Raw genomic sequence first — 13,066 nt, 5'->3', positions numbered from 1 at the left:
CATTCCCAACCTGGGAATTTTGAAGTGCAAGGAACCCTACCCCCCAACTCAAACCGAGGGGAAGAAGGGACTGAGGGGGGTTGCACATAGTGGATGCTCAGGAAACAACTGCAGAAGATAAGACATACTTGAAAGACAGGTATAAACATAGAAATTAAATAGGTTCTCTAGAAATTATACAGATTGATGCCACAAACTAATTTGGAGGCAAGATATAAAGAAACCATCAATGAGAACAGCTTCCTCCATGTCAATAATCATGTGTATTATCTGCTTTAAGGACACATAAACAGGAACCAAAGCATACTGCTTATTATGACAAGGCGCTTACACTGATTTGCATTTCTCTGCAAAACTCTCTAGGCATATAATTTTGTTAATTTGTGACAAACCTCAAAAACACACTTCCCACCAATACTCTGATTGCAATGTATAGTTTAAAAGCACACAGAAATCATCAAGTTCCTTTCATAAGTCGCCAGCTGGATCTTATGTGTGTTGTTTGGTTCAGTTTGTTTTAAATTTGGGAATTTTAATGCAGGTCATCATTTATAATTTAACTTGAACTTAAGGGAACAACAGTTTCACAAGGATGTCAGAGAAACTGACCTAGCCTTCTTTCAAATGTGGGGACCACCAACTCATGCATGACCTTGAGGAAATTATTTCATCCGAGACTCAGTTTCCTCTTCAGTCAAAAGCAAACACTTTGAAAACACTGGCTTCTCTTTCTCCTTTCCTGAGACACGTCCTTTGAAAAAGACGGTGCCTGTTCAAGTTCAAATCAGTCAGCAGTGATCTTTGGTAAGAAGCACTTTCTAGAACAAGGGCCAATTTGAAGAAAAGTGATATACGAAAAAAACTGCCTAGTCCTTCAAATCTGCACCATGTGTCACTAGCCTCACTCAACTATCATCCTTTGATTTGGATTAAAAGTTAAACCTGTTTGCCTTGTTCCTCTTTTAATTGACCCAAGCAAGAGAAAAATGAGAATAGAGCTCTCTGGAGAACTACCTCATACACGATATCAAGTTTCAAACTGACAAGGACATACCAGAAAAGCAAAATGGTAAAAAGGCACTGGTTCTAGGCCCTGCTCCTTCACTGTCACTGGACAACTAATAACCAGTCCAAGCCTCCAAGTCTTCCTATGTGAAGAGCACTGACTAGGACATGGCGACAATGACAACAGCAGCTGGTGAGTGCCCAGCGCCATGCACTATACCAGGCATCAGCTCGCAGGTCCACAGTGCATACTATCCCATTTCACAGGTGAGAAAACAGAGACCTCGGGGACAGTCACAACTTGCCCAAGGGTGTAGAGCTTATAACCATAAGCAAACTCCCACCTGTCTGTCTCCAAAGCCTGTGCTTCCTCCTCAGACCTCCCACCTGTTCCCTGTTCAAAGAGGCCTATTTTTCTGACTGAGATAGAAAAATGATCTCAGTATTGTTGATAATGAAATCATCAAGGTACTTTCAAATTCTAAAGTATCCACAAATCTAGGCACTGAAAAATTGCTCTGATGGAATTTTCTTTATGTCCACAGAGAGGCTTGTCAGCACACGCCAAGCTGTTTCACAGCTATCTCTATATAACTCTGTCCCCTTTACTGCCCAATATGATCCTTGCATTAAGACTCATATTTGTGTCCTATATTGGGACTCCCCTCGTGTTCCAGTGGTTAAGACTTTGCCTCCCAATGCAGAGGGTACGAGTTCAATCCTTGGTTGGGGAGATAAGATCCCACATGCCTTCTGGTCAAAGAACTAAGACATAAAACAGAAGCAATATTTGGCCTGCAGAACACATTTGTACATATGTGGACCCAGTAAAATGGACATAAATGAAATGGAATGGAATAGAAAGAGGGAGCCTTCATTGCATAAACTGCATTGGAAAGTGGGCAGCAAGGTAAGCTGACAAGAGTTCTGGAAAATTTAGTGACTCCTTACTAGTTGGGTGCTCTTGTTCAAGTTACTTAACTTCTCTGAACTGCAGTTTCCTCCTCTCTAAAGAAAGTTAGAAAGTTAATCACACAGTCATGTCTGACTCTTTACGACCCCATGGACTGTAGCCTGCCAGGTTCCTCTGTCCATGGCCTCCAGGCAAGAGTACTGGAGTGGGTTGCCATTCCCTTCTCCAGGAGATCTTCCCAATACAGGAATCGAACCCAGGTCTCCTGCATTGCAGGCAGATTCCTTACCAGCTGAGCTACTTGGGAAGCCCCCTCTCTAAAAGGATCTAATATCTACAGGACATGGTTGGCATAAACAATAACAATAACACTATCACAGTTATTCCCTTCCTCAAGAGACATGGAGAGTGCCCTGGATGACAAGCATTCCAATTATTTTCAAACATGGCTGCTCTTTTTAGTTAGATGTTTTTCCCCTGGGCTTTCAAAAGACACATATAAGAGTTGACCCTAAAACAGGCCCTTTGTCCAAACTTCCTCCCAGCCTTGCTAAGGTGTATCTGTCCTTCCCTTAAAGTGATATGGCCATGTCACTTCCAAGGGGAAGAAAGTAACCACCAAAAGCTCTTGAGGTTCCCACACGCTGACTTTCTCCAAACCTGCCACTGCTCTCCTCTGGCTAATGGAAAACATTTGTATTCCCTGTCTGGCTTTTTCTTACATTCTCTTCACAATTGTGTCCCCTAATATATTTCAGGCAACTTTGCAACCAAAACATTAAAGAAAATTTCATAGAACCATTGAGGAGTAAGAACAGTGGGAAGGAAAGGAAAATTCTATTACTATGAATAATAATAGCCACATACCACCCAATAATGACTTAGTACTTTTAAACCTCTCTAAGTAGTTTCAGATTTATGATATCATCTAAGCTTCACCATACACGAGTGTCATGAGGTTTGCTTTTGTATTTTACAGATGAGGAAACTGAGGCCTGAAAGATTAAACAATTTTTGTCCAAGTCACATATGTAGATGACATTCTGTCAGGATTTGAACCCAGCTCTGGGTGAATCCAAAGCTTGTACTGTTTCTCCTGTACTCTGCCAAGTTAACTTTGATTTTTTAAAGGCTCTCTTTAGAAATCTAATTCATTCATTTTACTTTTTACTCACACACAACAAACTTCAATATCTAAAGAGAAAATATTTATAGAGTTTACACTTCATTTATCCAAAATGGTCACTTGGCCTTCAATAAGTACACTACAGAGAACTCAGTTTAAAAATAAGTAAAAATCCCAGATTTCAGCAATTAGGAGACACCACCAAACCCTGGATGGGGAAGATTCCCTGGAGTAGGAAATGACAACCCACTCCAGTATTCTTGCTGGAGAATCCCATGGACAGAGGAGCCTGGCGGGCTACAGTCCATAGGGTTGCATAGAGTTGGACACTTTCACATTCACCAAGTCCTTGCACTAAAAATCACAGGAGACTTTCAGGCCAGCACTCTGTGGTAATTTTTCCTTTTGAAAGAATTCTAAAAATCTTGAATATCTTTTTCTTAATTTTATTGGAGTATAGTCGATTTACAATATTATTCTAGTTTCAGGTGTACAGCAAAGTGATTCAGTTATACATATACACATATTCATTTATAGGTACACATTCATGTAGACACATATACATATTCATATATTCTTATATAGGTTATCACAGAATATTGAGTAGAGTTTCCTGTGCTGTATAGTAGGTCCTTGTTGGTTATCTATCTTATATATCATACTGTGTGTATAGGTTCATCCCAAGCTCCTGATTTGTCCCGCCTTGTGCTGCCTGGACGTTTCCCCTTTGGTAACTGTAAGGTTGTTTTCAACATCTGCAAGTCTTTTTCTGTTTTGTCAAGAAGTTCATTTGTATCATTTTTTTTTAATTAGATTCCACATATGAGAGATATCATATGTTATTTGTCTTTGTCTGACTCATTTCACTTAGTATGATCATCTCTAGGTGTCTTAAGCACTTTTATTGGAAAAGACAGGTGTACTGGCCACAAACAGAAAAAAAAAAAAAATACAACCTAACAATTCAAAAAGTGCCACATTTAATCCTTCTCTATAAACCAATAGCTTTTTCTCAATCGCCATTAAGACACTAGCTATTAAACAAAACAGTGATTCTCAAATTTAGCCTAATAAAAATCACTAGAAGCTTTTATGAAACACAGAACCCTAGGCCATGGTTCAGAGCATACTGAATTTGAATCTTCCATAAAGAAGCCTGAGAATCTGTATTTCACACCAGACAGGTGTCCTTATTAGCTGAGACTATGAAGTACTGATATAGCAGGAATTCTGAAAGTTATCACTCCCCAAATAATGTGTACCGTGTTGAACTGACACCCAGGGTAGCGAGTCTCCATTAATAAAACTTTTCAAACAAAGTAGCCCCAGGGGGTTGGCATCATTAACATCATGCTATGCACAACAGGGCTTGCCAGCCCGAACAACTGCACAGGAAGTGGAAAAGAAAGAATCTCAAATTGACAGGAAATCAATAGGGCTAAAAGTGGAAGAGGTCACCAACTCGAACTTTAACAATCTCCCTCAAAGGCAGCTATGCCCCTATGGTATATATCAAGTACAAGAGAAAGGGATGAAAGAGCTAAGAGAAAAAAAAAAACTAGCCAATCCAGACAATGAAGAAACAGAGGTTTTCAACTGTCCTGGAAGAGTCAGCAGGGCTTACCTACGAAATGGAGGCTCCCTTCTCATTTCAATCAGGGCAGGATGCTTCTTGGTTGGAAGGTTCACTAGTTATTAAGCAAAAATCTATTTCTAAATTCTTTGGTTCATGTGGTAGATTAAGTTATCAAAGTCTGCTCCATTATTAAAAACACATACTTAGTGACTATAATAGCAGAGTTAAAAAAAAAAAAAAATAGAAGGGAAAAACCTGTTGGGCTTGCTTCCTTGTTCGCTTGTAAATCCTATAAATTTTAGGAAGCAGGTGAAAGGACGCATCTGGCCAGGAAAAAACCTAGCCAGTTTCTCAGCATATTGGATGAACTCTAAGACAATGCTCTTTATCCCTCCAGAATGAACCCCAATTCAAGCTAATTATCAGCAATACTGCTTTGATACAAAAACATAAAAATTCAACTGTTGATAAATAATCTATGAGAAGCAATTTCTGGGTTTCTACATCAGTTATCTATCAGCACAGATTCATAAAATTGTCAGCGCTAGAAGGGATCTGAGAAATTATCTAATCCCTTTCCTTTGTGATCATAATCAAGAAATCAGGCCCACAAAAGTTAAGGGAATGTTTTCAAAGTCACACAGTGAGTGACACGGCAGTACAAGACAAGAGCTCCTGTTCCTAGGCCCTTATTCTTGTGACTTCCTGAGCTAATATACAACCAAGAGCTAAGAAGAGCACAGGTATCAGGTACCAGGTAGACATTCAATAAATCCAAGTGTCATTCCTCTCTACAAGAAATCGGTCCTGGAATGTCACAAGGCAGCTTTTGACATTAGATATCATCCTGCCCAACCAGTCATTTCACTGTTGGAAAAAACTGAGACCCATTAAAAACTAACCTGCCACAACCACACAACTAGCTGCTGGCACTGGCCACCCTGGAAACTGAACTTCTGGCGCCAAGTCTCCCATCCTCTTCACTACATCACATGGCCTCCCTCTCACTATTAAAGAGTGAAGAGTTTAATAATAACACATGATAATTTTATTTATCCCATAGACTGAACCAGTTCTAGAATTTTATTTCAGCCATTTAACTGCAAATCAAGAAGTGTCCAAAAACGTTCTAGAACCACTAAGTTAATAGCATAGTTGCTGACTATCAAAATTCTCTATTTTTACCCATTTGAGCTTCTTTCTCTTTGCCTCACTAACTGTGTTTCCTGGTGAGGAATGGCACAAGAGCCAAGCCTTTCAAACCAAACCTGCCTGAGCACCTTCTCCTTCAAACATCTCCCACCCCCACCATAACCTCAGTATCACAAGTCAAAGGAGGAACAGTCTTCAAACTACCACATAACTGCACTCATTTCACATGCTAGCAAAGTAATGCTCAAAATTCTGAACAAAGAACCTTCTATAAAGCATGATCAGAATATACTGTGAAGATGTGATGGCTCAGAATACTACTAAATTTTAGGGGTCGCCTTCTCAGCTAAAGTTTAGATCAACAATGAATGAAAATCATCTTCTTCAACCTACTAGGCCAGTGTGACCTTCTCCTCTTGGACATGGATGCTTTGTGGTCTTTGCTATAATATTGTTATTGAGTTTTTGTTTCATGGTCTCATCTACCTATGATTGTGAGACACAGCATATAAACATAGCCACAAAAGGCTTCATCTAGGGGTCTGGGTTATAAATCCTTTGCATTTGCCCAAGTATTGAGAGATGACAAATAATTTTCACATCCAATAGTTCCTCTGATGCTCACAGCAACATAATGGAGAGGCTACTCTGATCACCATCTCACAGATGGGTTCACAGATCTCAGAGGATGAAGGATCTTGAACAGAGCCCTTGACAAAAAGCTAGACCTGTCTAATTCTGCCCACCTATCAAAATGCATGGGCTGGGAGGAAGCAGTCAGTAAATACCTGGGGAGACAGACAGGGAAGAGATGAGATGAAGCAGAGAAGCTCCATATAGATTTACCAAATTCCCACATTTGCACTACAGTTATGCACTGCTGTTTGTGCTTTCTTTGGAACCACTGTCTCATGGGGTGAAAAAGCACCCTCAAAATTTGGGAATTACTCAGTGTTAGAACAGCCCCAAATCAAAGCAATGCCTTAGGGCAATGAGACCATATCACTGACCAGAAGAGCTAAACCACCTTTATCCATCTGTTTCATTGCTAATAATTAGCTGGAAAATGTGGAGGGGGAGTGTGTGTGTGTGTTAGTTGCTCAGTCGTGTCCAACTTTTTCAACCCCATAGACTGTAGCTCACCAGGCTCCTTCTGTCCATGAGATTTCCCATTCAAAAATACTGGAGTGGGTTGCCATTTTCTTCTCCAGGGGATCTTCCTGACCCAGGGATCCAACCCCAGTCTCCTGCATTGCAGGCAGATTCTTAAACATCTGAACCACCAGAGAAGTCCTGGCTTTCTGTCAAGAGAGCTTTAAAAATTTTCTAATAATCTGAGTTTTAGGATTCTTCTGATGAGAGAAGGAGGATGGACTCCAGTCATCCCGCTAGATTAAGGATCAACTCAAATTGACTTGTGTGAATCTCAGTTTTCTCATTTATAAAATGGAGATAGTCTCTTCATCAGGGTTACAGTGAAAAGTACATAAACTAATTTACTTGACAAAGAGTCTAATAGAGCTTAGATAGAAAAGATGCTCCTTCCTCCTTGCATGGGAATGGTCTCTGCTGCTCTCTTGTAACCTGGTACAGCAAAAGCATTGCATTAAGAAAACAGAAGGCCATCCATATTATGCAACCGAAAGGAGAACAAAATCGATTTCAGAAAAACTACTATGCAAAGATTCATAACCATATTTACAAGCAATAATTGGCAAAGACAGCTATTTTCTGAGATATAAACTCCCACAGGTGATTCTCTGACACCAGATTCCTTTGGCCCTCAAAGGCGAGTGGACTTCTATTGTTTCACCAAGAATTTAAAAGGTAACAACATGTATATTGCACATTGCCTCTTATTTTTTTCCAGACAGAAGGAGAAGAATCTTGGTGTATAGTCCTGTGAGAGAATAAACAGAAAACTGTGTCTCCCTTTTTCATATATTAGGGCTTTGTAATCCAGACCACATGATCAATAGACTATATAAAAATTAAATCATGACTGACAGTTCCAGGCAAAAAGTGAACCAAGTAGAAACAATTTTTTAGGACTGTGATGTGTGGAATATTAAAATCACATGTTGTGCTAATAATTTTCTTTTGGAAGTCAAAGGGAGTTCTCCTGCATAAATTTCTCAAGTAAATGTTTACCTTGCAGTGTTTCCTATTAAAGGAGGTCAAGGGGCATCAAATTAGTGCTATTGTGATTTGGTCTATGCACAGGGGAGACACTTTTTAAATGACTTGGTTGACATGATGTTAATGGCAAGGCATATACCCTTAAAACGGACAGCTGTGTGATTCTTATGGTAAAACAGAAAATCCTATTATCTTATAAACATTTTTTATAGTAAACAAAACCATTTGCTGGAACAGGCCCAGAGTGAATAAACTTAACAAACAGCTAGGTATAGAATATTAGCTTTGGAAGGGACACAGGGAGAGTCAGGGCAGATGAAGAGCTGAAATGCACAAATGTACACCTTACTCACACCTTCAATGCACAACAGTATCTTGGGATTTGTGTGTCCCTGGCTAAACTATAGCTGATAGGTATGTCTTTCTGCAAATTCCTTCACACTTTTTCCTTTGATAAGACACACCATCTCTTGGGATTGCCTTCTGAAATCAGAGTGGAAAGCGGAGGGAAAGGTAACGAAACTGTCTGAGCTCTGCTTCCCTAACCACCAAGTAGGAGATAGGAGGGTACATGGCAACAGTCTAGAAAGAGTTCACCCTTCCACCAACAAAACGCACCAGTGAAGACTGGAAGCCCCAGATAAGTTTACAGCAAACAGCTTCAGTGTGTTTCTGGGTTCCTGGTACTCCCCCAGGACCAGGGAGGATCTCTTAAAAATTCAATAGCTTGGCAAGGAGACTTTAAGCACTAATCTCCCCACTGTGCATAAGTCGGTTGCCTTCAGGAAGGTGGGCCCCCCAGTGACAATTCCTTTACATAACATCTTAATGTTGAATTTATATGAAGAGGTGAGAATGGGATTTGCCACCTGAACTACAGGCACCTTTCTTCCCTTCCACAGAGCACAATTGACCTTCAGCTGTCTCTGTGTATCTAAAGGAGGTCATTCTTCTATTTAAACTCCAAGAGTCTCTTCTTTCTTTGACTCCGAAAATTCACTATGGACAGTCAAGCCAAGGACAGATGGACCTCAGTAAGGACCCTGCTACAGAGTCATGAACACAGGGACCTGGGACTCCAGCCCAAGAAGTCTCTGGTCTGCACACTGTACGTGCACAAATGCAATTCAAACGAGACTTGAACCTCCTGTGCAGGAGTTCTATTTTAAGGGAATGAAATTGGGAACACAGATGTTTCTTCAGTTAGCAGAGTTGGCAGAACAGCCCCTGGACCAAATCCGAGTTCTTAATGCAGGAAGGGGCCTCAGAGAGCAACTAGTTCAACCCACTCACTCAATTGATAAGGAAACTGAGGCCAAAGAGGCAGTTAGGTGGCACACTCAGCAAGTGACAGAGTGGCCCTGTTCTGATGACAAGTCCTGCACGCTTTCCATTTCACCATGATTCGCTTAAAAAAAAAAAAAATCTAAGCTGACTTCAACCTGTGAACTCCTGTAGATTCTTGTCAATAGCCACCCCTCGCCCCGGGGGCAGTTCATAAATTCTCCGGACCCTCCCACCCCACTCCCTATACTCTTTTTCTAGCTGTGACTTCCAAATAGTTTGGAAAACAGAAGCAAGCTACTGCCTCAACGTTTCAGGAGTACAGTTAATCGTGGTCCCAATGCAGGACGGTGGCTAGTTTTCCCAGTGCCTCAGTTTCCTCACTGGTGAAACGGACCTCCTCGCTCGTACTGCACCGAGTCACGGAGAGGGCCAGTCAAAACTATCACCTGGTACACAGTAGGCGCTTTAAAAGTGACTGCTGGGTCGGCACCAGGCATCAAGCCCCTCGACAGCACCCTCCCAACCCCTGGGGGGCGTTCAGGAGAGCAGCAAGTGAAAAGGCCAGGGCAGTCTCAGCGGAAGGGCTGGATGTTTACATTCGGCCGGGGGAAGGCAGCGCTCTCCAGGCGGGAGCCCGGCGCTCCAGGAGATCCATCTTACTTGGATGGATGTCCAACCAGCTCTACTCCGGCTCCGGGTCCCAGTTGCATCGACTTCCCCTTTCCTAAATGGACGAGCCCACTCTTTTCCTGGGATTCTGCCCGGGATTCCAACTGCAGCTCGGCTTTTAGGATTCGGTGTCCAAGTGGCCAGCGAAAGCCTACAGCGCTCCCGACACTCCTCTACAGGCCGGAGAGGCGGCGGGAACCGAGAGGGCGGGGACCCTGGGGCCGAGAGCCGCGCGAACACTCTCCGAGAAGCCTGCAGGGGCCCCGGAGGCGGACGGCGCGGCGCGGCCGGGAGACGCCGCCCCGCGCGCAGCCCGTGTAGGGCTGGGACGCGCGCCGGGCGCCGAGGGCCCGAGGGACAGTGGGGCCGGGCTCACCCATGAAGAGGCAGAAGAGGTCCAGGCAGATGAGCAGCACCCGCTTGCTGCCGCCCTTCCTCGGGTTGTTGTTGAGCGCCGGGCTGCCGCCGTTCTTGCTCTCCGCGACGATCGCCTTGTCGTACTTGTAGTTTTGCATGGCGCTGGTCAAGACGCCTGGCGACAGCAACCACACACCCAGACGCCCGGGTCGCCTCCCGGCCGAGGCTGCTCGGGGCGCGGCGGGAGAGTGCGGCCCCGCTGCCCGCTTCCAAAGGCAGGCGGTGGTGCTTTCTGCTCCCCCTGGGGCTCCTCTGCTTTTCTTGTCTCAACCCCGAATCGTTCGAAAGTCCAGGGTGAAAAGAGCCAACTTCTCGAGGGGAAAGTTCTGCAGCGCTGCGCTGCTTGCAACGCGCGGAGCTGGCGTGTCTGTGCGCAAAGCCTCGAGTGGTCAGCCCGGGCGCTCGGCCACCTTCCTCCGCGCCTGGTTGCTTAATGAATGGGAGCTGCGCGGAGCGGAGCTGAGCCGAGCCCAGCCACCCCGAAGCGCTGCCGCGACTCCAACTTTCCTCCTCCTCCTCTTTCTGCTGCTGCTGCCGCCGCGGCTGCCGCTGTGATCACCAGGGTTTGTTTTCAGCACTTTTATTGCACGAGGTCCTTTTAAAAAAGAGAGAGGGAAAGAGAGGGACCTCCTTACTTGGCTCAGAAGGGATTCTGAAAGCACAGCCCCTTCCTTAAGCAGCCTAAGACGTAGGATAATTAAGGCCACATTTTCCCCCACCCCCTTCCAAAAAAAAAAAAAAAAATCCTAAAAGGAAAAGTTACTCTCAAACCAGAGAATCCGGGAGCCCCTAGCGTTCAGAAACACTGAACTGTCACAAAAGGAGGGGGAAAAAAAGTATAAAGAGAAACATTTTCTTGCCGGCCTTGGGTCAGGCAAAAGTTTAGGCTGTACAACTCAAAAGCGGTTTTCTTCTCCATGACACGTTTGGGGCTTTCAAGTCTTTATTTTGATTTGAATCGTATTATCCCAAAAATATTCAAAGGAAAAAAATCTTTTTTTATTGTTTTTAAGATCTTAACACCCAGCACCAGATACTGGGGTAAAATTTGAGGGTGCGTGTGTGTATGTGTGCTCAATCGTGTCTGACGCTTTGTGACTGCATGGACCCACGGACTGTAGCCTGCCAGGCTCCTCTGTCCATGGAATTTTCCAGGCAAGAATACTGCAGTGGGTAGCCAGTTTCCTCCTGCAAGGGATCTTCCTGACCCAGGCATCAAACCCTCTTCTCTTGCATCTCCTGCATTGCAGGCAGGGAAGCCCAGGATTCCGAGGATAGGAACAGGAAAAGAACTGCAGGACTCTGGAACTAAACCTGTGGTTTGAAATCCTGGCCTGGCCGCGGCTCTGTGCTTCGATTTCCCAATATGTAAACTGGAGTTAATGTGTTTCTCCAAAATAGAGGAATTGTGAAGACATAAATAGCTAATCTACCTCAGGGCCTAGAACAGTGCCAGGTATAGGTGTTAATTGTGATTTTTACTTCTGTTTCCAGGGTGAAGGAGTTCCAAGCCCTCCACTAGATCAACTGGCCCCCAACCTACCTGTACCACTATGTGGGGGTGGGGGGTAGTTTGGGGGTGATCTAATGCTTTGCCTTAGAGACTGTTATATGCTTTTAAATTACTTTATTTTTAATTTTACTTTTAAATTTATTTAATTTTTAATTTTACTATAAAATTTATTTAATTCTTAATTTTTCTTCCAGGTAGAGTACAAACATTTCCAAGGCAAGGGCCTTTCCTTCTAACTGCTGTAGTACCTATAGGAAAACTGGGCACACAGTACCATAAATAGGTATTCCTTCCAGATGTCTTTTTTTTGTACATCCAGAAATAGAAATATTGTAGCTTTTTTATACATTATATTGATCATGTTCTTTTTTATACTGACTTGTTATGGGGTTCAGTAACCTTATATCCAGCCACCACCAGCCACTTGCCTTTTCTCCAATAGTTGTTTCCCACTCCACACACTGTCCTCCTTCTCCTTCTGTCTGTAATACACATCCATACCTTCTCTAACTACCAAAATGCTTCTCTTGTTTTAGGGTCTGAAATGTCACTTTCTCTCTGAGCCCTTCCTTGACCCCTGGATAGAATTAACTTCCCCTTCAACACTTTACTCTCGTAGCATTTATCACAATCTGATTTGGTGCTATAGTTAGTAAAGACTAGTGCCCTCTGTAGATTATCAGCTCTGAAGCATCTCCCAGGTACCTCGCACAGAGTTTGGTGCCTGCAGAATTAAGCTCAAGTCTAGACTGCATAGCAACCAGTGGGTTGGCAAAGAGAGGCAAAATCGCTGTCTTCTGAAAGAGAGAGTAACTGAATCTCCAAGACAGTTTTGGAGCTGCAGTATCTAGCTGCAGATTAGACCCAACATTCTCCATTCAAATAGCAGCAAGGAAAAGTCAGGGAAATTAAGAGAACCGATCCCTTAGACACCTTTACAGTGAGAAATGCTTCCTCCTGAAGTGTTAAAAGAGCAGAAACAATACAAAGCCAATTTCAACCTTACTGACGTTCTAAAAGGAACTCTGGGATTCTGGTGTCTACCCTTGCCCACCCCACGCTCCTTGTTTTGATGATCGTCCTTGAAGTTCTAAATCACCAAGCTACGTCTTTGGAATCCCAGATGAAAAGTAAAAGCAAGTCCCTGAGACTTCAGCAGCCCTCTCTGATTTTTCCCTCCTTTGAGCATCAAAAGTCCTCTGAGAATCATAAGTGCCACTGACAGCCACTTATATCCCACTGTAGAGTCCTCTGTTCTATTATTTGAAT

General features: G+C 43.3%; 1 protein-coding gene across 1 annotated transcript in view; it reads right to left on the bottom strand.

The window, feature by feature from the left end:
* The window catches only part of PLPP3 (phospholipid phosphatase 3), a 90,425-nt gene extending 79,584 nt beyond the window's left edge, over nucleotides 1–10,841 (bottom strand). The window contains exon 1 of the mRNA XM_081486770.1: nucleotides 10,244–10,841. Coding sequence (XP_081342896.1) covers nucleotides 10,244–10,382 — 139 coding nt within the window. The 5' untranslated portion in view covers nucleotides 10,383–10,841. The remainder of the gene's footprint in view (nucleotides 1–10,243) is intronic.
* Between the last annotated feature and the right edge of the window lie 2,225 nt (nucleotides 10,842–13,066).

Source organism: Giraffa tippelskirchi, chromosome 5 (genome assembly GCF_054371585.1).
Source record: "Giraffa tippelskirchi isolate mGirTip1 chromosome 5, T2T-mGirTip1v1.2.pri, whole genome shotgun sequence".
NCBI classification, from domain to species: Eukaryota; Metazoa; Chordata; class Mammalia; order Artiodactyla; family Giraffidae; genus Giraffa; species Giraffa tippelskirchi.
Note: the sequence above shows the minus strand (reverse complement) of the source record. Positions and strands in the feature narration are given on the sequence as shown.